This window comes from Prionailurus viverrinus, chromosome D4 (assembly GCF_022837055.1).
Source record: "Prionailurus viverrinus isolate Anna chromosome D4, UM_Priviv_1.0, whole genome shotgun sequence".
Classification (NCBI taxonomy): Eukaryota; Metazoa; Chordata; class Mammalia; order Carnivora; family Felidae; genus Prionailurus; species Prionailurus viverrinus.
The window spans coordinates 75,497,360-75,523,430 of record NC_062573.1 but is presented as its reverse complement, the minus strand read 5'-3'; the positions used below and the strand labels follow the sequence as shown (position 1 = coordinate 75,523,430).

Sequence of the window (26,071 nt, the reverse complement as noted above, 5' to 3'; positions counted from 1 at the left end):
CGCTGCAGTGTCTCCCTCAGCCCAGTCCTGCCTCCTCCTCCCTTCCACACATGCTGAGCCCAAGGGCACCACTTAAGGAGTTGTTTTATGTTTGTTTGGTTTGTTTGTTTGTTTGTTTAGGGAGAAAATGCACGAGCCGGGGAGGGGCAGAGAGAGTACTCCAAGCAGGCTCCACAATGTCAGGGCAGAACCCTCCCTACTCAGGGCTCCAACCCGCGAACCATGAGCCCCCTAGTAAACAGCCTGCACACGAACCTCCAAACCACAGTCTGCCTCCCTGAGACACCAACCTGCTCCAGTGTCAAAGGGTCATCTGTGCTCCAGATCCTGCAATTCTCTGTGAAATGGAAATTGTACTCCAACTAACTTTGTGTTTATGTGTAATGGCTCAGTTTCCCAAAGGCAGCAATAAATGTTGTTGCCTTGATGTTTTAATTCATATTTAAACATTTTTGAAGATCTCTTTACGGCTTTGATGTTTTTCATTTCCCTGAGTCTTGGAACCTGCAGGTGAATGTAAGCCGATCTGAAAACTGCAATATTCTGCAGATGCCTGGAAAAAGGTGTGCCAGTTTGATGGTTGCTAAAAGCTTGCTTGGTTGAAAATAGTGTTTTGAGGTTTCAAGTGGATTCCTAGCTGTCTCTGCACGTTTCATTAAGTAATTTGATGAAAGTAATCAGATATTTAGCACCATCTGAGCAAGAAATCAAAACAGAACATAAGACAAAGGAGACAGGCTACTCTACCGGTTGAGAGAATAGGCTTTTGGAATAAAGCAGATATGGGTTTCACTATCACTGAAGTCTGCACCTCAGTCTCCTCATCTGTTGAATGGGATCAATAATAATATTGACACCCCCCCCCCAGGGTCCTCGTGAAAGTTGAATGAGATTTTCTATTAAAAAAACATTTATAATAGTAAGCATGTTAAATGGTACTTGTTACTAGCTACCACCTGAGGCAAAGCTTATAAACACACACACCCTAAAGAAATTTTAGATCATTTGGGTCATTGCTCACAGAAAACTCATGAGAATTTGTCCAAGCTTACTTTCAAAGGATCGTAAGGGCTTTTTTGTTTTTAGCGACAAAGCTATCAAATTTCTCATATCGAAGGTGACAGCTGAATAGAGACCTTTTCAGGCAGTGTGGGTGTGAGTCATGTGGATTTCCAGGGAAAGGCATTTCAAGCTGAAGGAACAGCCAGTGCAAAGCTCTGGGAGGACAGCTAGCTTGGAGCTGAGGACCAGCTGAGAGGTCCATGTGGCTGCAGGGTAGATGAGGTCAGAGATGTGAGGGGAGGGGCAGGTCTTGTAGGACCTAGTCGGTCTTTGTGAAGACTGGGTTTTGATTTGCTGATTTGGGAAGCTGTCACAAGTCTGGAGCCAAGGAATGACATGGCAGATGGCCCGATTTCTGTGTTGAAAGGATGCCCCTGACCACTGGGTTAGGAATGGAGTGGAGGCCTGCAAGGCAGAGAGACAGGGACCCCACTGTTAGGAGGCTCCTGCAGTCTCCCTAGCCAACGATGGCCACTCAGATCAAGGTGGTCACTGTAGGCACGGAACATACTTAGCATCTGCTGTATCTTGAATCCTGAATGGGGCGTTTGATAATGTCCTGAGAGGAAGAGACGAGTCAAGGATAACTCTATGTGTTTTGTCCTGAGCAACTGGAGGAAAAAGATTCTTTTTAAAAAAATTTTTTAAAGTTCAAGTTAGTTAACATACAGTGTAGTTAGTGTTGGTTTAATCGAGGAAAATGCAAGGAGAGGGGCACCTGGGTGGCTCAGTCGGTTAAGCCTCAGACTCTTGGTTTCAGCTCAGCTCATGATCTCACGGTTGGGGGGAGGGGTTCCAGCCCCTCACATGGAGCCTACTTGGGATTCTCTCTCTCCCTCTCTCTCTGCCCCTCCCCCACTCACTCATATGCTCCATCTCTCTCTCAAAAAAAAAAAATAATAATAAGTAAATGAACTTAAAAAAAATGCAAGGGGAGGCAGACTGGGGAAGGACTATGAGGTATTCATGTTGGGACCTGTTAAGTATGAGATAGCTGTTAAACATCCAAATGAAAATGTTGAGGTGGCCGTGAGATAGAAGCATCTGGAGTCAGTGAGCAGTCTGGGCTAGACATATAAATTTGGGAGTCATCAGGCTATATACGGTTGGTGCTCCAAACTACGGGACTGGAGGAAATTACTAAGGGAGAGGGGAGCTAAGACGACACAGCTTGAGGCACTCCAGTGTTCAGGGCTCAGACAGACCAAAAGCAGCAGCAGCACAGGATATAGGTCAGGAGCTGCCAGTGAAGGACAAGGAAAACCAGGAGAATTTGGAAACCAGGTGAAGGCACATGAACAGGGCTTTGATGGTTGAACAGGAGTTCGTTAGGCCAGGGCTCCCCAAAGCGAGGTCCCAGACTAGCAGCATCACGATCGACATCTGGAAACCCGGTAAGAATGTGCAGAATCTGAAGCCCCAACCCAGGTCTACCAGATCAGAAACTCTGACAGGTGGGGGCCCTCCAGGGGATTCTGAGGCACCCTCAAAAGTTTGAGAACCACCGACCTAGGCACAAAATTGCCTGCACAAAACCGTAAAGGCCACTAAGAAGAAAAAAAAAAAATGGTCCCCACCACGTTCTTTCCTGGAAGAGAATTTTTAAAAGACACGCTTGGTGCTCAAAGCGCTCACTGTAACCCCTCCCTGACATCACCAGCCCCAGCCCCCAGACGCCAATTTAGAAACCTACTAATTTATCATGGCTCTTTGGAGAGGAGGAATGCCCCCATTTTACGGGACACAGGGAATCCTGAGAACCAGGCATGCCAGACATTCCACTGCTTAAAAAAAGGGGGGTGGTATTCCAGGCTTAGCATTTCTGGGCCCCGAACGCCCAGAGAATACTGAGAACGCGCTGAGATACAAAGCTTATGTCACCAGTTTCCGAGCTTTCCTCTAGGTTTTCCTGGGAGAATTCCACCCTTTTCCATTCTGGGGAGAAGAAGTTAAAATTAGGGCCAGCCTGCAGCCCTGGTGTGCCAGATGCGGGGAAGCTGTCCCCAGAAATAAGCTGGTTCCCACCGCGGATGGGCGGGGCGGGGCCGGGCGCCTCCAGTCCCAGCCCAGCGGAGGGGCTGCTGGAAGGCCTGCCCCCCTCCAAGTGTCTGCAAGAGGTCTGGTCCCGAGCTTTAAAACCCTGAGCCAAAGCCTTGCATCCCGACCTCTCCTCTCCCGGCCAGTCCTAGCTGGCTTTTCAAAAGTGTGCAATTGTCTCCTTCCCGCCCAGCCCAATCCTCGCCCGGGACCAGCTGTGCGCCGCGCCGGCTTCACCCGGGACGCGATCGAGCGGCGCTCCCCAGTCAGGCACCCCCAGCTTTCCGCTCAGCAACCCGAGCCGCTCCGCAAACTTGGGCAGCTCCAAGTGCACGCTCTGCCTCTCGCCTGGTCCGTCCCCGGCGCGCCCGCTCCCCTCCACCGGGGCTGCCGGTCCCAGCGGGCCGGTAGCTTGCACCCCCTTCGGGTCGCCCTCCCTCCCCGAAGCGCGACCATGCTGCTAAGGGGCGTCCTCCTGGCAGTGCAAGGTAAGTGCGAGGACCCAGGGGGACCCCCGGGGGGCGCCCTCGTGACCCGCTCCCGCAGCCCCGGTGGCCGGCTTGCCGTCCTGGGCTGGGCTAGCCGAGGGCGCCCCGGGATCCTCTCCGACAGCCGTACCCCTCTCCGAAGCCTGGAGTGGTGCTGCGGGTGCACGCAGAGCCCGCGGGGCAAGCGCCGGAGGCGGGGAGGGTGTAGTGGTGCACCCCTCTCGCGCCCCTCCCGCGCGCATTCCCCTCACTTTCACCCCGTCCCCCCCGGGGCGCCCCGAGTCGGTGCAGACGCTCCCAGGCCAAGCCCCAACTGAAACTCGTTTTGTGCCCGCAGCCCTGCAGCTTGCGGGAGCCCTGGACCTGCCCGCGGGTTCCTGCGCCTTTGAAGAGAACACCTGCGGCTTTGACTCGGTGCTCCAGTTTCAGCCCTGGCTTTTAAACGAGGAAGGTAAGGGGGCTCCCGAGCCACCCGGGCCCCGAGGTGAACTTTCCTCCTTGCTGGTTGGCTCTTTCTCAAGGGCAATGCTATCTTGGAGTTAAATCCCCTCCGGAGGAAAAGTGTGAGTCATGGATCCTCCTTCCAACCTTCAGCTGTGCGAGGCCGAGGAAGACGTGGGGGCGGGGATGCCCTTTGTTTACCTGGCCCCCGGGTGGAAGCGCTGAGATTTTCGCTCCCCCTCCCCCGCCCCCCAGCACTTCCTAATGGAAGGGAGAAAGGGACACAGCTACTGACTGTCACCCTAGCTGTGTGCCCTCTGCAGGTTGTCAGCCTCTCTGGTCCTCAGTAGACACCTTTACGAGCGGGGAGAGTTGGATGGGAGGTAGTTCTGTTCCCACACTGCAGAAATGGTTCCCCAATTCTGTGATGAGACCTCCGTGATAAGAGCTCGTGGTTACGCTGTGCCTCAGTGTGTTGCTGCTGACTTCATCCTCGTACTTCGGTTGTGTTTGCAACCCAGCACTTAGCAAAGGAGGAAACGAGTCCATGACTGTGTGCCTGAGGTCACTGGGCTGGAGGCGTTCGTTGGTCATCGCCTCACCACTACATACTGTTTGGGTTCTGGTGACAGTTTAAATGTGGGTCTTCGGATGTTTCTTCTTGCCCTTCATTATGTGGTAAAAACACAAGCAGCCCTCCAGCGCTCCACAGCAGGCCCTGGGCTCACCCTCTGCTTTTCTTCCCCCACCCCCCCCCCCCCTCGTGAGCCCATTTGTAGAAGCCTGACGCCCCAGGACATTTGGACTGGGGATAGCCTCCTTTTAAAAACACAGCAGCTTAAAGGAGATCAGCTTCCCCTCTGAGCTGTCCTCTGTCCCCAAGGCGTCCCAGCTGGCTTCCCCGGAGCTGGGTGGAGGCCACACCCCTGCTTCGCACGCACAGCCTGTCACCACAGCTTGCTCTGGCCCACGCTTCTCTTGGGCTTCTGTTGGCCTCTCGGACCCTCACGGGTGGGCGATATTACCCCGTTTTACAAAGGTGGCCATTTCAGTCTCAGAACGGCCAAATGGCTGGCCCACGACACATGGTGTCACTCCACAGCTGGCCCTGAGCTGTCTAGTTAAGGGGAAGAACCTGGAAGGAAGCAACTCAGTAGCAATCTTTATTTATTGCCAACAGTTGCCAGGTCTTGACTGCTACAGTTTACTTCGGGATGGCTGGGGGAAAAAGCAACCCCTGACTTACTACCTGAGGGGTTCCGACCCTGCTGATGGCCTTGGGAAGGTCTCTGTCATCTCGCCACCCCACCCTTTCTTACCCTGTTCCTGCTGTGGGCGAAGCACCCTGAGAGACCACTGGATGTGGACCGTGGGACAGGCATTATTCCCTAGCACTACCAAGCTTCTCAGGCTTCAACTGCACAGGAATTACCTGGTGTGCGTGTTACACAGATGCTGAGCCCCTCTCCCTCCGCCCGAGTACCAGATTCACTGGGCCTGAGAATTTGCATTTCGAACAAGTTCCCAGGTGTTGCAGCTGGTCTGAAGACGATGCTTTGAGAACCACTGACCACAGTGTGTTTTTACACAACACACACATGCACCCACTCACACACCTGTCCCCCAGTGCTGGTGGCCCTGAGCAGAGCGGGAATTGGTGAGAAAGGGCCACTGGCGTGACGCTGAGACTGAAAACCTGCTTAAATCTTGTGCCCTCAACACGCCTCCTGCCTCACCCTAGTCCTGGCCCCAGGTGAAGGACATCAACATCACCCCTTAATCCAGGAGGCCCAGTCTCGGAGCCCCCACCCCCAGCAGGGTGGCTCCTCACGGCCTGCTCCGGGGTCAGTGGACGCGCCACAGCAGGCTGAGCTTAACCCGCCTTCCAGACCCACAGGAAATGCTGGCTTGGCCCGTTTGCACCCAAGTGGCAGTTAAACAGCGCCCCTTCGGGGAAAACAGGAAGATGCTTATAATAGGAGAAGGTGATTATGGTTTAATAGTATAATGGAAGCACTGTTGCTTTCCTTCTAGCTTTCTTTCTCGCTTCTAACGGCCACTGCTTTCTGGCTCAGGATCAGGACTACTGGCTTGGCTGGGGGGAAGTTAATTCATTCTCCTCTGAGCCTTCCCGGCAGAAGACAAGAGGCAGGGTAGGCCTCATTCGCTGGAGAGCAATGTTTTCCAAAGGCCAGAACTTGGACGCGACCAAGCGCCCTCCAGAGGGGCAGTGAGACGTGCTCCTGCCGAGAGGCCATCGCTAAGAATTTCCGTTGTAAACCCGTTCTTGGGTTGGTCAATTAAAGATGATAAAATCAGCAGAGGCGGCAGTTTGGCAAGCTGTGGCCAAGCCTCTCTGCAGATTTACTTCAACTTGCTGCAGGAATCCTTTGAGACTGGTTCCATCCACCGCCACGTGTTGGGTACACCATAGAAAGTTGTAGGTTTCAGAGACCTTTGCCCACGAGTATTTGGCATACAAATGGCACTTTATGTCCTTGGTCAGTAGGTTAATTTGCGGGGAGGAGGCCCAGTGCAGGGAATTAAGTAGGGAAACAAATCTGCGAATTGGAATCTCATCACAGGAAAATCAAATCTGGGGGTAATTGTGTCAGGCCCTTGCTCAAAATATCCCTCCGCTGCCCCAAATTGTATGTAAGGTCCGCTTCTGTGGTGCCTTTCCAGTATTAGGTCTCTAAGAGTCTGTCATTGCAATTCCAATGTCTCTAGTTCATAGCCATCTTGAAATATACTTGATCTCCACTGGGCATGGGATGGCTGAGTTTTGACCAGTGTTGTTTGCTTGGATTGTGTACCACAATGGAGGGTGCCCCCAGAACAGGGCGGGGGCGCCAGTGCCAGTGATTAGATGCTGCAGTCCAGTCTTGTCTACTTTCTAGATTTGCTAACATTGCCCAATTTAGTTTAATTTCCCTCTACACTTTTTGGAGAATATTTTTATTTCCTCTAAGTTGTCAAGGGAAGTGGATTATGTTAGACTCAAACTGGAATTCACGTCTAAATTTTAGGTTTGAATTAAATCCAGGAAAGAAGAGATCTATTTAATCCTATAAAAATCTTCTTTATTCCTTCATTCATCCTGTTTAAAAAAAAAAACAAACTTGTTTATTCATTCACAGTTCAGAGAATACTGGAAGCTCTTTGGACAGTGGTCCTCAGGTGAAATCGAGACTGTTGGTTCCATTTACCCAATGCCAGCTGTGGGGGCAGAAGCCCTTTGGCTGAGGATTCTTGGAACCCAGTAAGTTGGCCTCACACTGGAAGAGTCACAATCAAATGAATCATCGGGTGAATTTTGGCTCCACTCCAGGCTTTGGACACCTTGGCTTAGCACCTTTAACCTAACTCTATAAGGAAGCCATTGGAGGAACTGAGGAAGGGGGGGAGGTAAAAACCCAGTCCAGGTACCGCTCCTTAACTGGAAGCTGAGAACGCTAAGCCCCCCAGAGGAAGGCAAATAAAGAAATGTGTTAGGTGAACGGGCGATAAACAAGGAAATTCAAAGCACTTGTTTGTAGGGAATGCGTCTTTTGCACAACAGTGGGGGTCGGGTTTGAGGAATGGCCTAATATGGAAGAGTGTGGATGGTATTTGTGCCTCGGAGCGAGTGATGCTATCTGAGGCAGGAAGACAGGCTACAAGGTTTGGCATTACCAGGGGGTAATGTGGGGGACGTGGTAGAGTGCGCTGAACTCACTTTGTAAGTACGCGCATATGTCTTTCTGACGCCCCCGCTCTTTATCCAAACCCATTTCTTCTCTCTTACAGACACTTTCAGCTACTTGGCCATCTGAGTTTCGGTTCTGTGCTCTGTCATGTGCCAGTTATTATTTAAAATGATAAATCCCACCTGATATTCCACCTACAGCCAAAAGTCTGCCTGGGAGCCCAAGAGGCCTTCTTGGAAGAGGGAGACCAGTCCTCCCTTCCTGTGAATTACAGCTCTTTTCCTGACTCTGGGAGAATCACCTTAGCATCCCCCCGACACCAGCAGTTCGTCAGGTAGTTCCCACCCCCATGGGCCTGCTTAGACCCGAGTTGCCTCTGCCTGTTGGTCTCTCAGTACCCTCTCAGTAGAAACACACTCCCATGTTGTGTGGAGACTGGAAAGCAGCACAAGTCTGGCGTATTCCTTTGATGTCCCTTGGAGAGACAGTCAGTCCCAGGAAATGGCCAAGTTACTCCTGCAGTATCACATGCCTCTCCCTGGGGCTGCCCTGGCTAGTGCTGCTCTGAGGTTGACCATAGCTGCCGTGTGCTGTGCCTGAGCCCAGCTTGACTCTGCCCTGGCCCTGCCTAGGATCCTAGGTCTAGAACTGGGCTTTGGAATTCATCCAGTGCAACCTCCTCATTTTACAGGGGAGCATGCTGGGGCCCACACAGGCTGCCAGTCATGGTCATGGACCAAGCAGGGGACAAGGCCTCACTTCCTTGGCTCTCCACTTGTTCTATGCTCCAGCCTTAGTGCACTTCTCCTAGCATCCCTGTCACTATGGGTCCTGGGCCCTGGAGCTTTGGTGTATTAATTATAAAATGTTGGAAAGTCTTCATCAGGGAATTAATTATATATTAAATACATATAGAAGAACATGGGTTCCAAAGGCACAGTGCTTTGGGCCTAGCAAACCCATAAAGCCCTACATGTTATGCCATCTTGTGTATGGATTCACTCTTGCAGAGCTGTAGACATCCCACCTGCCTGTAGTCTTCAGCATACAGAAAAAGACCTGGCATATCGGAGATGCTCAATAAATATTTGTTGAATGGATAAATTTGCTCAATGAGTAATTCTAGTATTGGATGATTGAAAAGCCCTTATGCGTTTTCATCTGTGCTCCCGGTTCATTCTGCTCCTTCAAAGGTAATTCTTCATCTGTCTGATTGATGGCATGGAGTCTTTAATGAGAGTCCTAGCCAAACTGATCTCTTATCCCCTAAGCTCTTGGGCAGGTCCCTACCCCTCGGCCTCCCTGTCCATCAGTCTGGGTTCTTGGTTTCTCTTACCTGGCCCCTCCACTTGGGATTTAACCTGCCTGGACTGGTTATATCTGCCTGCTCCTCCCTGTCTTGACTGACTTTTTTGGACATAGGCTCTGACAGGCTAACCCCCTTCCTATCAAGGCCAACACCTCATCTGGGTTTTTACCCTACTCAAATTAGAGTTGCCCAACAGGAAGTGGCTACCCAGCTCCTGTCCTCACCCCCCACGAAGCACCTTAGGAGTTTTAGGATGCTTCCCTTCTCATAACTGCACAAGTCAGCTGTGGTCACCATATGTTGGGAGGAAAAAAAGAATCCCTTGTCGTAGGACTTTCTGCTTTCATTAACACCTTCAAATCCCCTAGCATACGGTTAGCATGTTTTGTGACTTGCATCTTGGCATATAGTATTTATAAAAAATTCGGATTCTTAAAATAGCACAACCTCCTTGCTAGGTCACCCCAGCAGTGGACCTACTTCTATCTCTTGTTAAATAATATTTGATTTTTAAGAATTTAAGTGAAACCCCATTATGTCAATGTAAGTGATGGGTATCTTAATACATACAGCTGGTAGGTAGTTACACATGGTCTTGACATCTTGGTTGTTCTTTGTATATATCAAATGTGTTTATAAATATGTCATGTATATGGGAACATATCAGTAATTACCAATGATATATATATGAAATACCTACAGGAAGAAGGTAGTGCTTAACACAGATGAACATATTGCTAATGATAAATGAGGAAGTTATTTAAAAGCAAGGAACTTTCACAGTATATCAGAAGTTTCTGTTGTATGTATTAGGCCATGCCTAGTTAAGCAAAGCAGAATGTCTTATGTAATTTTGGCAAAGCATTCCCAACAAAAATTAAGAATTTATAGAGAATTCTCATACTATGCATTAAACCAGTGGTTCTCAACACTGACCGGATGTTAAAATCACCTAAAAATTTCTTTAAAAATTGTCATGTCAAGGTCCCACCCCAAGAGATTCTGATTTATTTGGCCAGAAATAAGACCAGACTTGGCATGGTTAATCAATAAACAAACACTAACAAACGAACAAACTCCCTAGGTGATTCTCATATGTGCCCAGGGTTGAGGACCGTGCTTTGTAAGCACTGCCAACTGTCCACCCCCTCCAGATGTAAGAAAGAAGAAATGCCCTCTTGTAAAGAATCCTTTGAATCTGGGGTGCTTGTGTGTCTCAGTTGAGTGTCCGACTCCTGATTTTGGCTCAGGTCATGATCTCACAGTTCATGGGTTCAAGCCCCATGTTGGGCTCTGCACTAACAGCTTGGAGCCTACTTGGGATTATCTCCTTTCTCTCTATGCCCCTTTGGCTCATGCTTGCTCTCTCTCTCTGTCTCTCAAAATATACAAATAAACCTAAAAAAAAAAAAAAAGTATCCTTTGATTCTCAGTTGCCAGGAGAACCTGCACAGTGCCTAGAGTAGCACTCAAGGCCCCCCATGATTTGCCCCAAATCATAAATCTGCTCCCTTCCCTCCTGTTAATCTCTAATGTGGTGTTTGTCAACACACCCTTTAATTTCTTGCCTTTTTCTGTATTTGTATTGTTCTCCACATCTGCTTTCTGCTTTTTTATTCCCCTGATCCATCTTGGCCTATTGAAATCCTACTCTCCACCCCCCACCCCGCCCCCCATGCCTTAAGGTTTGGCTCTTTTTGTTTTTAAGTGTATTTATTTATTTTGAGAGACAGTGGGGAGGGGAGGGGAGGGGGGGGAGAGAAGGAGAGACAGAATCCCAAGTAGGCTCTGCACTGTCAGCACAGAGCCCAATATGGGGCTTGATCTCACAAACCGTGAGATCATGACCTGAGCTGAAATCAAGAGTTGGACGCTTAACTGGCTGAGCCACCGAGGTGTCCCAAGACCCAACTCTTTCTTGAAACATTCTCTGAGTTTCCCGGTAGATGAACATCTCCCTCCCCTCCCTTCCCCTGGCCTTCTTCACTTCCCACTGTGTGTCTTCTCCTTAGCCCCTCCTTGTCAGGGTCCCCACCCCTTCACCTGGCCAGGACCTTACATCTTTGAGGACAGGGATCACATCCTCTCCACAATGACGGACAAACAGCATGTGGTATCAGCAAACACTTCAAATATAATCAATCTCTAAAGCCCTTGTTGAGATTAATAGAAAAAAAAAAAAAAAAAACCAACCCTTGCCATGTTCCCCTGTGGTAAAAGAGGTTGTGTTTAATAATCCTTCCTACTGTAGGACTTCAAGGACTTTGAAGGCTAGTGTTTTAATTTCCAAGTATAATAGGGAAGCAGTGTTTCAGCTTGTCTCACCCGCAGGTGGTCTGTTCCATCTCTGACATACCAAGGGACAAATAGCCCTTGGATTATTGACTCATTACAGCTACCTAAGACCCTTGATCCTCTGTCATCACAAACAATCACAATGCAACCTTGAGAGTGACACTGCTTGGTCTGTAAAGTATTTTTAGCAAAAGATTATCAGACTTTAAGTTAGCTTTTGAGAGCTGTTTTTCCAAAGGAACTCAAGTGTAAGACACCAACAGTAGCAACCCTGATGGATAAAAGCGGGTAGAGATATTTGCTCTTTGAAGAAGCCCTTGCATATGGATGTGGCAAATGAGAAAACCAAAGGATTGGGCTTATGATTTAGTGAGATCTGTCAGAATATTTGCCTCCTCTACGTTATAAGAAAGTGATTTGTGTTTTGGGTGATTCTGAGGCAAAGAATAAGATAATAAAACGGAACAAAATGTACCATAACTTCATAGTGTCATGAATGAATCATACATTTTACAGAAAAAGCATCTAAGAATATCCATTCTACCAATGCGCATTTGGAGTGCCTGTAATCTATCAGGCATTATATTAGTAGTCGGAGTACATAGAGAACAGGGAATACGTACATGGCCATGGTCCCTGCCCTTGGGACCCATACACCAATAGGAGGAGACACGAATCTGTAATTATGGTAGAGAGCAAACAGAACTGTACATAGTCAAGGATCTTCTTGTAAACAGCATAAGTTTGCTATTTAAATAAAGCAGAAAAGAAGCTTATTGGAAAAGTAGCAGCTTTCAGAATCAACAGGAAGTCTAGAGAGCTATATTTGGGCAAGAATAAGGAGTGCAAAGTGTAGGCAAGACCCTTCTGGAGGAACCATTTGTGTGACTTTGTTACTGGTCTGCTGGACCTGCCTGTTCATTATTCCTGTGGACAGTGGGTAGTGATGTGGCCTGCTAACCAGTCTAGTAGCTGTGAGGAAGGTTGATTTGAGGGAGATATGACTGGCAGTGGGGAGGCTCATCAGGGGACAATCCAGTGGTCCAGCTGAGAGTGGATGAGGGCTTGAAATGGGACAGGGGTAGCAGGAATGAAAGGGAGAGAGTAAATAAAATACCAGAAAGGGGACTAAATTGGCAGGACTTGTTGATTGATGGGGTGGGATGAATCAGAGGGAGAGTGACTCCCTGGCTTCTAGGTGGGGCAGCTGTTTGGTGGTGACCATAGTTGGGGGATTTCAGGAGCGACATCATGTTAGGGGAGAAGGTGTGTTCCATTCTGAGTTCCATGGGAAACATCCAGGTGGAACCCTTTGATTCAAGAATCTGAAGGTCAGGTACAACCTGGGCAGGACTATGGCCTTGGGAATCTTCAGCATGAAGACAGCAGTTGAAATCTTGAGCAGGAACGAGATCATCCAAGGAGAACCATCTCGAGGTGGACCCTTGACCTCACCGTGAAGATTAGGCATCCAAAAGGGGTGGTGGAATGAGAGATACAGGAGGAACCAGGAACCAGGTGTGTGTGAAGAGAATTAGGGAAGTATAGGTCACCGGAAGCCAAAGCAATTCAAAGTTTCAAGAGGAGCATGTGACCGACAGGGCCGAGGGCAGCACAGAGGTGTGCGTAGAGGACTTATCTGTTGGAATTGACATTGTGGTTTCCATGGAATGAGGAGGACAGACCAGGATACCCTGGTGGAAGCATGAGGGGCAAGTGCAGACAACAGAGAATTCTTGGCAAAGAAATTTGGGTGTTCTCCCTTTCTTAGAGAGAGATTCAACCAGACCTACCAAAAAACTTGAGATGACAGGTTTTTGTTTTTATTTTGTTTCACTTTTTTTTTCTTTCTTTTAGGGAGGGGAGACTTGAGTTTGTTTATGGACTAAGTGGAAAGGACCAGCAAGAAAGTTTCTGGAGAGAGGGGGCCATCTTCATTAGCTCTGCATTAGACCCAATTTCCACTTGGATAATTCAGAAACGTCAAGAATATATGAATCTCACAGACCCATGCAACCCAGGAGCCCTCCACCAAATGGCTCAGTAACACTTGAGTGTCAATTTTAAAATGCAGGAAATTTTATTTCTACTGTAAATGCAGAGGATGTAGGAGGTTAGGCTGAATCTGTAGTACTTACGATGCATCCTGGAACCCACTTAATAAGAACCAAAAACAAACCTTTCATACGTGATAGGGGAATCTTTAGGTATAAGAAAACTTTAATGGCGATGTGGATTCTATTTCTTTAGAAGAATGGTTCCCAGTGAGAAGTGTGACATGAAACCTGACGAAATAGTTATACGGTAGCTTCTTACATAGCCAGGTTCCATGATCCACAGGTAGCATTTCATGGCATGTGCCAAGGACACTTGTTGTCCTTATCTCTGACCTGCATGACAGTTCTAGGGGTGGTTATTATCAGTTATTACCGTATTTTTCAGATGAGAAAGAATGAGATACAGAGAGATTAAGATAACAGGCCCAGGGCAACACAGTTGGAGAGTCAGGATATGGACTGCAGCCCACCCGGCTACAAAGACTTGAGCTTCTCTTGGCCCTGGGCTCCCTCCCATCAGTGAGTAGGATGATGCCTTTGTACTTACAGAGGTCAACCCCAAGGACGACTGACCTGCAAGATTTATGCTTCTCTAGAGATAGTGGAAAACCTCTGCAAAATATTGACGATGTCCTGACATTCCAGCTCTGGGGTTCTGGGCCCCAGCTACACCTGCCGTGCGGTGGTGAGCCTTTGGAATCAAGCAGGCATCGAGCAGAGATAGAGAAACGTAATTTTACTTATTTTTGTCCACAACAGATGAAAGTTTACTTTTGGAACCATTTTAAGGATTCTCTTGTCAGTCCTCAGTGTAATCTTGGCAGAGAACTTGGGGAAAAATTTATAGCTTGACCTAAGACACTTTGGCAGTCCGAAGGAGTACTCCTCAACTTGAATTCATCCATCCCTACAGTGAAAGAATCAGAAGAGTACACAGATAAGTGTATTTTTTGCAAGCCAGTGGCCCCCCTGGACGAGAAGTTTGGTATGTACGCATTCTCTTACTCTTAACAGGATGGTAGTGTTGCTCTACAGCAGTGTGACACAGAACTTAGGTCTATGCTTAGAAAAATTTCCATTCCTTATTTGACAAACTTTTGCTTCACTGCCAAGGAGAACTCAAGTGTTATTTGGGGCCATGCTTATAAAAATGAAGATGACTTTAATATGCTTTAACTTCACCGAGAAGCTACCTTCTCTGCTCACTAATATTGTATGACTGAAACCATCTTGCCTGAAACTGTAACTTCACATTTCTTTTTTTAAGCTTCTACAGATTTCTTCTGTGTTTGTGACTTTATTAAAAATGGATAATAGAGAATGTTTCTTTGAAGGGTGTTATGACCGTGCATTAGTGCATTTTAAAATATAAGCTTTATGAAAACCCTTTGGTTTTCCATTACAAATCCTGAATCTGAAATCACACCATTGTTCCTGAAGACTGTTTCCCTTTTCCACAAATTCTGATGAGGACAATGTGAGTGAAACATTAATACCTTTTTTTTTTTTTTTTTAAGTATCAACACTGGAGAGCAGACTGTTTTGAACTCACGTTTCATACTTAGGAGTAACTGGGGAAAGAAACCCAAATACATCCTAGGTTACTTATTAGTTTTGCAGATTTTCATCTTTGTTGTCAACATAAAAGTCAACAAACTACCTACACATAGTTCTCTATTAAATACTGTATAATAAAAGAGAAACGATATTGAAGATTACATATTTAAAGATGTATAGTATAGGGACACCTATGTGGCTCAGTTATGCGTCTGACTTCGGCTCAGGTCATGATCTCCATAGCTCGTGAGTTTGAGTCCCGCGTGGGCTTCTGTGCCGACAGCTCAGAGTCTGGAGGCCACTTTGGATTCTGTGTCTCCCTCTCTCTCTGCCCCTCCCGGTCATGCTCTGTCTCTCCCTCCTTCAAAAATAAATAAACATAAAAAATATTTTAAAAAATAAAATAAAGATGCATAGTATTGACATGAAGTTATGATTCATTTTTAGTCTCAGGCTTATGGAATAGAACCTCTTTGTTATCCATATACATATGCTTTAAAGGGTGCTAAATTTAAAAGGACACTGGCAGTTGTAGGGCATAAACTCCGGGCTGGTAGACCACGCCCCCATTTAAAGAACGTATCAATAATTACCAACAATGTCATGTTCATGTTTGAGCCAAGCGGCCTCTTGTCTGTCAAGTATGCTACTAAGCATCTTTTGAGAGAGAATAAAGGTGACTTATTTGTCTAACAGCTCAAAGCGGACAGCTCAGTTGCTAAGAAAGTTTCTCTGTCCCTCCAAATATCTGTCAAGCCTCTGCCTCTCCACAAACTCAGCCACTTACAAATAAAAATTGCTGGAAGATGAACAGGGTGTAAAATGGTTTATATTTTTAATTAGCTCCATTCATTTATCATTTTGGTTATCAGGAAGTCACTCATAATTGTGTGACTGTGTCCCTGTCATAAAATAAATTTGGACATATTTACGAGGGATCTCTTGCTGAGCATAATATTAGCCTAGTAGTCTAAGAATTCTTAGAAAATTAATACATCTTGGAAAAATAGAGACTGTTCACTATCATCCTGTTCAAATGTGCAATCAATCATGGTCACACACAAAAGACACTGCATTTTAGCCTCAAGTGATTGGAAAACTTTTTCTGGGACACATTTGACAAAGGTAGCAAAGAAGAGAGAACTGCAAGAATTCAGAGTTCCAATCTCCTTTAGTCTCCATCACCAACCCCTGGGTGCGTTCCAGAATGATTTGCCATCACAGTGCTACCTTCAGCTGGGAGCTGAGGATGGTGTGTGGCACATTTTATTTAAATATTTTGAGAATGGACATATCAGTGATCATTTTTTATATTTATCCTTAAATCTCATTTCAGAGTTGCTAAAAAAAAAAAGACCCTCAAAGACCAAAGTTGTATTTGCAAGCATTTACTGAGCACTGGCTGATTGTGTCGGCACTGAGCCAGTAAACCTAGAAGAGAAATGAATAATAACAATTATTTTATATAACATTTATTGAGCAATTATTATGGATCTCTTGCATGTATAATCTCATTGACTGTTTACAAAGACCCCATGAGGAAGACACTCACTATAGATGAAGAAAGTGGGGTTTATAGATTTTTTTTTTAACATACCCAGAGTCATGGAACAAGCAATTGATGGGGCCTGGATGTTAACCTGTGTTTGTCTCCACAGACTAAGAAAATAACCATTCTGCTATTTTCGTTTTCTTTTCCCACTCTCCCTTGTCACGATGTCTTAAAGGATCTTTGTAATAGAAATGATAATAGTAGTTACAATAATAGATAACTCTTATGGAGTAATTTCCCTCATTTATTGGCTGTTCCGTATGTTTGATGTTATTAACTGATTCAATTCTCCCAATATCTCACTAAGTTGAATCTTATTTTCATTTTCATTTGAGGGTTCCAGAAAGTGAGGCATACAGAAGTAATATAACTTGCAGGTCACAGACATTCTGGGTGGCAGGGCTGTATCTCATAAAAGATTTTTTTTTCTTTTATTAATTAATTTATTTATTTTAGCAGGGGGAGGGGCAGAGAGAGAGGGAGAGAGAATCCCAAGCATGCTTCTTGTTGACACAGTACAGAGCTTAAGGTGGAGCTTGAATTCACTAGCCCTGAGATCATGAACTGAGCCAAAATCAAGAGCCAGACACTTAACCGACTGAGCCACCCAGGTGCCCCTCTAAGAGATTTTCTGGTTCCAGCCTGTGTTCTGTGAAGGATACAGCAGTTATAATATTCACTTATTTTCACTACACTTTGAGGCGAGAAACATTTCTACTTGAGTTCTGATGTGAATAACTGAGAGAACCAAGTGAGGACATTACTTCTTCCAGATTCTTCCATACACAAGGGCCCTACCACCAAGTAAATTCTAATTCGAGGAAATGCAAAATTAATCTTTTCCTTTAGAAATGGCATGGGGCCCTGGGACAAGAGAAGAATTCCTGGCTGGTTCCAAGTTCTAAATGAATTACTTTGGGAGCTTCTATGAGAGTCTTTCAGGCACAGCATCCCCATGACTGCCCTTACATTCTGTGGACAGATTCCAGCAGAACTTGTGTTTCTTGATAACCTTATTGGTCTTGTTTTGAAAATGAGTCAAGTATTCTCATGCAAAAAAAAAAAAGGATAGAGAAAAGGAAAATGTAATATTTGTCTGCTTGGGATACACAAAAAGACATTAGGGGCTCAAATTGGTAGAGATGTAAGCAGGAGTTACGATACAAGCTGAAGGACAATGAGACCCTTGGGATAAAGGCAGATGGTAAGCTCATCTCTTTCTCTCTCTCTCTCTCTCTCCCTCTCTCACTCACTCACTCTCTCTTTTTTTATTCTGTAGTGGGTGATGTCTGTTGACCCAAGGGATATGAACATGCATCTCTCATTTAATTCTAACAGCGACCCAATGAGGAAGGCACTCTTAACAGGCAAAGACCCTGTGGGGTAGAGAGTTTGTCTTGCAACTTTTCCCAAGTCTGTTCCATAGGATGTGAATATGTTTTAAAACACCACGAGATAATGAGTGTCTATGGCCTATTATTCAAAGTGAGTATTTGAGCTTAATTTTATTCATTTGACATCTGCCTACTGTGCTAGGCAAAGATGAGTAAAGGTGCTTGCCCTCAGGACACTTGCTGATGTACTGGAAGAAATTAGATATATGAACAGTAACTATTTAATCTGTCATTGAGACTAGGGCCTAGCAAGGAAAATGTAAAGGGTCCTGGGAGTTCAGAGGTTAGCAAGAGCTGGCAAGAATGGGGCTGAGTGGGTAAGAGGAGGCTTCTTGATGGTCCTTGAAACACAGTGGGATGCGACCAAGGGGGCATGGCTCTTAGGTCACGTCAAGTGTCAGGAGCAGGAGAGGCCAAGACAGGAAGTGGGCAAACAAGGGACCTGATCTGGAAGAAGCATGCAGTCTCTTCCGACAGGTGTGTTGGATGCAGAAGGAAAAGGACATTAGTAAACCTGGTGTTTGTCACTTCTCCTCAAGCCACACGCATGCAAATAAAAACCAGAAAGCTCTACCTTGTTTGAATTTGTAGCCTTGGCTGCAAATGCTGAGGACAGTTGCCATCCAGAACCGCTACACCACATAGTCCCTGCAGCACAGCTGCTCTTGCCCAGCCTCGGAGAGGGTGCAGAGATCACGGATGGTTTAATGTAGGTGGAGGACAGTGGTGGACAGTCCCTGTTACCACTCTTTGGACTCTGCATCCGGCCACTTCGGGCAATAACTTACCCCTTGATAAAATGTTCTGGCTCAACTAGAGAAAGGCATGCTTTTCAATCTTGAGTTTTGACTAAATAAAAAATAAAATCATGAGTATCCAGCAGTAAAAGCATAGCCCTAGACCAGTGGTTCTGTATCTGTCTACTATAATGCCTAACAGACACTGTGCTGAGAGGGTCAATATTCAACTCTTAGATGACCAATCACTGACTTCTGCAGAGCCGTAATAATATAGTATGGAAAACTACTTATTCAGAACCTCAGCTGTGGTATAGTAACAATGACCATTAATTACTGCGTTCTCGATACTGCCTCTGTGTTATCGCTAAACATCATTATAGCTTTGTATGATTTCTATGGCTATCTCCATTTTAAAGATGCAGCACCTGATAACCAGAAAGGTTCCTCAGTGTGTCCCAGGTCACACAGCCATAAAAGGGATTGGTTGGATCCACATGTGTCTGCTCACAAATCAGTGCCTGTTCCATTGGGTGCTCTCCAGGAGTGAATAGGATTCCAACGCCTCACGTGTTGACCCTCTTGACAAACTTTTCGCCCAAACCAGCCTTTTTGCCTGTTTGTCTTTGCCATCATTCATCTGAACCATCTCTCCCAATCTCCCTTGAGGCTGGGGATTGCTTTGTGTCCCGAGCACCTGGCTTCATCATGGTAGGCATTTAATAAAGGTTTATTGAATTCTTCCTGTTTACCTCATCTTGCATGAGGCCACTTCCTCTTTCCTTCTGGTCCTCCATGACTTGTTCTCTGATGCCAAAAACTACTCCGTTCCTCATTCGTCCTGGGAACCAAGTGCCATTATCATAAACTGTTACCATGTCCTGCTTCCCAAACCAGCTTTGATAAAGTAGAAATGAAGAGAAAGCTTCCACCACTATATTCCGTTCCTTAGGTCTTCAAAACTTGAAGGATAGATTTCCTCATCCTTTTTCCAGGAACCTTGTGGTGGCTCACAGCTCTGTGAGCTCAAAGAGATGCTAACAGGGCTAAGATCAAAGGCCATGTCCCCATGAAGCCTGCACGGCAGTGCCTGGTACCCAGCTCGCAAGTACATCTTGATTCACTGGTCAATGAAGTAGGTGAGGTGTGTGGCTTCTGTGCCTGGGACCCTCTTCCCTAGACCTTCACCTAGCTGTCTCTCTCTCATCATCCCAGCCTCAGCTCAAATGTTGCCTCCTTCCCTCAGCACCCTATCTCAAGTCTGACCCCCTCACGGTCACTACCACATCACCCGATTTTAATTGTCTCTAGAGCACCGTGGCTCTCTGATAGTTTTGTTTATTTAAGTGTCTATTGTCTGTCAACTCTGTTAAACCGCAAGCTTTGTGGACAGCAAGGAACCTGTCTGTCATGTGTCACTTTGGACTCTCCTGTGCTCTGCACAATGTCTGCCACCTGAACGACACTCAGTAACTATTTGATGAATGGATGAACAAATCTTAGTCACTGTGAAGATGCTGTCTTCGAAACGTATGAAGGCCAAATGCATCAAGGATTGTTGAGTGAAAAGAAATACCAGATGAGCCCAAGCATCACAGAGACGTCCTCCAAAAGTGATGTGTTTTCCTCAAGGAGGTGTTTAGGCAAACACATCAGATAGAGAAGGTGAATTTTTCAGTTACCCTTTGGCTCTGCTGTGATGGTGTCACCAACTGTCACTTTGTCTGCTGGCTTGAGTGAGTGTCTACTGGGAGAACAGGGATGTATTACCAGACACGGGATTTTCTTCTTTTGACAAATGTAGGAAGCAATTTCCTGCAACAAAGAGAAGACATATAACATTTAGAAACAAAATTCTAAGATGCTGCCCCAACACGAGTAAGAAGATGTGAGTGTGTGCATGTGAAGTGTAAATCCGCAGCTCGTCTGTGGTCTAGAGGGATTTTTCAGAAAATTGGCTAGTTCCTCCTCTTCCTGATTGTGTGTGAATTATTCAAACACTTGTCTCAATTTTCTTCTCTTCTCCTAAGATAAGCCAAGCTGGTAACTGACATCCATTATGGTAATCACCCCAGATCACGTGGAAAACATTCTCCCTTATCACAGATTTTTCTTTTACAATGCCAGTGACATCGTAGCCAGCATGGGGCTCTTGAAGCAGTTTGAAAAGAAATTGCCAAATTATGGGTGTGAGTATCTGGCCATAATTCTCACGCATTCTCATGAAAATGCACATAGCATGTTGCATTTCTGTACCCTTCTCTCTCTGGAGGTATGTGATGGCCAGTGTCATTACCAACACTTAACATCTGTGTTCCCCAAGTCCTGCTTAGACCCACAGCTGTCGTTTATTGTGAGTCCCTGTGGGCATTACACACGTTACTTAGTCTCATCACACAATCACCCTCTGAGGTGGGTGGCAATCTCTCCAGTTCCCAGATGAGACAGAAGTCTCCCATGGTTAAATGGTCTGCCTAATGAGAAAGAACGAAATATGGCCCTTCGTAGCAATGTGGATGGAACTGGAGAGTGTGATGCTAAGTGAAATAAGCCATACAGAGAAAGACAGATACCATATGTTTTCACTCTTAGGTGGATCCTGAGAAACTTAACAGAAACCCATGGGGGAGGGGAAGGAAAAAAAAAAAAAAGAGGTTAGAGTGGGAGAGAGCCAAAGCATAAGAGACTCTTAAAAACTGAGAACAAACTGAGGGTTGATAGGGGGTGGGAGGGAGGGGAGGGTGGGTGATGGGTATTGAGGAGGGCACCTTTTGGGATGAGCACTGGGTGTTGTATGGAAACCAATTTGACAATAAATTTCATATATTGAAAAATAAATAAATAAATAAATAAATAAATAAATAAATAAATAAATAAATAGCTAGCTAGCTAGCTAGCCTGCCTGGTGTCACCCAGTTAGAAATGGCAGAGCTGGGGCAAGAAGGCTTATCATGGTGTCTGTCCTGCCTCTCAGCACTCTTGAAGCACTGTCATTAGGGGCACCTGGGTAGCTCAGTTGGTTGGGCATCCAACTTCAGCTCAGGTCACAATCTCACGGCTTGTGAGTTCGAGCCCTGCATCGGGCTGTGTGCTGACAGCTCGGAGCCTAGAGCCTGCTTTTGATTATGTCTCTCCCCCTCTCTACCCCTCCTCCCCTCACGCTCTGTCTCTCTCTCTCTCCTTCAAAAATTAATAAACATAAAAAAAAATAGAAGCACCGTCAGTAGTTTTTGAACCCCTCTTAACGTGCTTACCACTCTTTCATTTTATTGGCCTTATTTAAGGACATACCTTTTCCCTCCTATCATGCTGTGATTCTAGAAGGTAGCATGCAAGTCTGTTCCTTCTCTTAATCCCCTATATGCCTTTGCAAAGTGCTCTGCACATAATGAACCAGGGACTGGGACTAGGCTAAGGCAAGCGAGGCACTCACATTGTGTGCACACGTTAAGAAAACACCATAAAAAGCCACTCATCAATATATATAATATTTGTTGTTGGTGGTTTATTTATTATTTTATTAATTTTTTTTTTTTTTTTTTTTACCTTTTGATCTCCTTCCCCTCACCCTCTGCCTCTGGTAACCACTGATCTGTTCTCTGTATTTGTGAACTTGTTTTTTTTGTTTTTGTTTTTTTTAAGATTTCACATATAAATGAGATCATATGGTATTTGTCTCTCTCTGTCTGACTTGTTTCACTTAATGCTCTCACATTTCATCCATGTTGTTGCAAATGGCAAGATTTCATTCTCTTTTGTGAATAAATAATATTCCATTGTATAAATACATACCATAATCTGAGTACCTATATATATTCACACATATAGACATATATAATGTTTCATTATGTATATACCTCATAATTTCTTTATCCATTCATCTATTGATGGACACTTGGGTTGCTTCTGTAATTTGGCTACTGTAAATAATGCTGCAATAAATGTTGGGGTGCATGTGTCTTTTTGAGTTAGTGCTTTTCCTTGTTTTGGGTAAATGCCCAGAAGTGGAAATACTGGATCATATGGTATTTCTATTTTTATTTTATTTTTTTATTATTTGTTTTATTTGAAAGAGATAGAGTGTGTGTGTGTGTGTGTGTGTGTGTGCCCATGAGTAGGGGAGGGACCAAAAGGTGGGGGGGGGGGGAAGAGAGAGAGAGAGAGAAGGAGAGAAGGAGAGCGAGAATCCCAAACAGGCTTCACAATCATCACAGAGCCCAACACGGGGCTTGATCCCACAACCCTGGGATCATGACCTGAGCCAAAATCAAGAGTCGGACACTCAACCGACTGAGCCATCCAGGCGCCCCTGGTATTTCAATTTTTAATTTTTTGAGGAACCTCCACACTGTTTTCCACAGCAGCTGCACCAATGTACATTCCCACCAGCAGTGCACAAGAGTTCCCTTTTCTCCACATCCTCACCAGCACTTGGTTCTTTTCTCTTAGAGAGTAGTCATTCTAATAGGTGTGAGGTGATACCACATTGTGGTTTATGATTTGCATTTCACTGATGATCACTGCCACTGAGCATCTTTTTAATGTATGTATTGGCTATCTGCACATCGTCTTTAGGGAAATGTCTATTTTAAAAAATAGAAAAGTAATACATAAGTTCCATGGTGAACAAAATATCAAAATTTTCAATACAGATAGTCTCTGCCCCTGCACTTGGCCTTTCTTGCCTGGTCCCAGTCCTTCAGGAGCCCTTAAAACACGCTGAACAAATGGATTGTAGAGCTGGTGTCTGGCTTTGTGAGCTAAATCTGCCACTGATGATCCCGTGAAATATTACCCCTCAGAGCTCATTGATGAATCAGATGGACTAAAGTTCTTGTCCTTTCTTGCTGTCAGTCTGTCCATGAAGATGTTGATTCAGCTGTGCTGCTCACGCCCACCTAAGCCTGGAACAGCCCCTAGAGTCCAGCTTCCCTACCAGCCTTAGCAGTGGTCTGCCCAACAGGGAGAGTTTTCTTAGAAGCTCAGCTCTAAATTAAAAACTGCCCTTGGTTGTCTAAGAGTCTAAAGTTCCTGGAATTGCTGTTTCGTTTTGTTATTTTCTCCCCTTCCTTATTCTTGTTATTTCAAGAAATGAGAATCGTTGTTTTGAAAGAGCAGATCATGAGATATATAAATATGTGCCTATGTGTATATATAGAGATGTCTTCCGCACTGTCCCCACCCCTCCACCAGGGCCAACCAGATACCAAGAAGCAAAGTAAATATTTGTGAGTTTATTAATTGGATTATAGGTGATGGATTGTAGGGGAGAGTTTGATTTTGAGCATACTACATTTATATCTGAAGTCGCCATTCTGTTTCACAGCCAATAAAAAGCTTTATGCCCACCAAAAAGATCAGCAGGTCTAACTTACTTTCACCCAAGTTAAGCCTGTTTTTCCATGATGTTTTCATTGTTTGTGGTTGGGACATTGAAGACTCAGCCAAATGAGGAATTCATAAGCTGAGTACAGTTGCACTGTTGTGCACAGCAATAATGAGACAGAAGTCCGGGGTCTAAGCATACATTGGGCAGCTTCTACCAGCAAATAGGCTCAATTATGGAACAGTCACCACTTCCAGGGAAACTTTAGTCTCTCTCCAAAGACATTTCTCTCACAAATCAGCAGAATCAAAATGTTGAAAATGAGTTTCAGGTCCACAAGTGGTCAGACAGACTAGAAACTGAGCCTTCGGGGGACAGAGGTGCCCTTGGTGCCGTGCCAATGAGGGGCTTGGCAGAGGGGTCTCTTCTCTTTCCTACAGGTGTGGCTTTCTTTTTTTTTTTATTTTTTGTTAAATGTTTATTTCTTATTAAGAGACGGAGAGAGACAGAGCATAAATATGGGAGGGGCAGAGAGAGAGGGAGACACAGAATCCAAAGCAGGCTCCAGGCTCTGAGCCATCAGCACAGAGCCTGACGTGGGGCTTGAACTCACAAACCTTGAGATCATGACCTGAGCCAGAGTCGGACGCCTAACCTACTGAGCCACCCAGGCACCCCTCCTGGTGTGGCTTTCTTAACTGAAGTACAATTGTTGCTGCTCTGGATGTAGACTGTTGAAAAGGAGTAATTTCCATCAGAACAAACCTTCCCACTGCTTGGGTATAATCCACCCAGACAGGCATGACTCAGAAAGACTTAGGCGTTTTCAGCAAGCCCAGATCATTCATTCATTCGGCAAGTATCTACTGAGAACCTATGCATGCCAGGTGCTAGGGATTTAGCAGTGGGCAGAATCATACTGTGCCTCACTCCGAGCCTGTGTTCTGGTGGGGAGAGCTGGAGACAGAGGGCGCAACACACGCCGGATGATGTGGCAGATGATCTAGGTTCTAAGGCAAGAAATGGACAGGGGAAGGGTAGCTGCTTTGGCTTAGGTGGGCAGGAAGGGAATCTTTGGAAAGGAAACGTTGGACCTGATGCTGGAGTGAGAGGGAGTGACTGCTGTACATGGTGTGTTTGGGGAACAGCAGGGAGGTCCGTCTGGCTGCAGCCAAGTGAGGGGGAGGCTAGGGAGAGGCCATGAGGTCTCATAGGAGCCTGGGGGCCAGACCACATCAGCCTCGTGCAGGCCGTGGGAAGGGCTTCGGACTTCACTCTGAGAGCGATGGGAAGCCTCTGGAGGCTTTGAGCAAGTAATGACCTGATAGGAGTTTTGTTATCCTGACTTCTGAGTGAAGAAGGACTAGTGCTTTGGCTTGGGGAATCTAGAAGTGAGGCATAACCCTGCTCTTGTGGAGCTTGTAATTTGGTGGGGAATTTTGGTGATGGGCACATAAACAAAGAAATGAAGTCGATTCAGGTACGTTACGAATAAAATGAAAGAGGGTGGTGGGAAAGCAGGAGGGATGGGACTGTGTGCTGCAGTGAATGGTCAGGAGAGATTCCCTGGTGACATGACATTGCACTGAGAATAGAGTGAGGAGGAAGAGTAGCCATGCACTAGTGAGGGAGGCCCTGAGAGTATACCAGGTGGATGGTCAGCAGTGCAAAGGCCCTGAGGTAGGGGGAAACTGCATGAGATGGGAGAACACCAAGAAGGCCAGTGTGGCCAGAGCACAGTGAGCTAAGGAGAGAGGTCAAGAGGTAGTCAGGGCCAGACCTTGGAGAGGTGTTCAGGCCATGGTGAAGAATTTGGATTTTAATCATGTTGAAATGGGCAGCCATTGAAGGGATTTCAGTATGAATTCTATTTCATAAGGATCACTCTACTGCTTTGTGGGGAATAAATAAGTAGTGAAAATGGTTGTTAGGAAACCAGCCTTTGTAGTAATGTAGGTGAGAGATAACTGTGGTTTCAATTCTGTAGACATTGTGAAGAGAATGGATTTGAGCTGTATTTTGGAGGTAAGCCAACAGGATTCATGAACACAATGTATGTGGGAAGAAAGGGAATCAAGAATGATTTCTAGGTAATTGGCTTAAGCAATTGGATGGATGGCATGTCAT

General features: G+C 45.8%; 1 protein-coding gene across 4 annotated transcripts in view; it reads left to right on the top strand.

Annotated features, from left to right (window-relative positions):
- The window catches only part of MAMDC2 (MAM domain containing 2), a 301,858-nt gene that overhangs the window by 146,729 nt on the left and 129,058 nt on the right, over nucleotides 1–26,071 (top strand). For 3 of the 4 annotated variants that reach the window (XM_047831030.1, XM_047831029.1, XM_047831032.1), the window contains exons 5-6: nucleotides 3,293–3,587; nucleotides 3,925–4,038. In XM_047831030.1, coding sequence (XP_047686986.1) covers nucleotides 3,554–3,587; nucleotides 3,925–4,038 — 148 coding nt within the window. In that variant the 5' untranslated portion in view covers nucleotides 3,293–3,553. Of the gene's footprint in view, nucleotides 1–3,231; nucleotides 3,588–3,924; nucleotides 4,039–26,071 lie in introns of those variants that run through there. The other variant, XM_047831031.1, reaches the window with a different exon arrangement.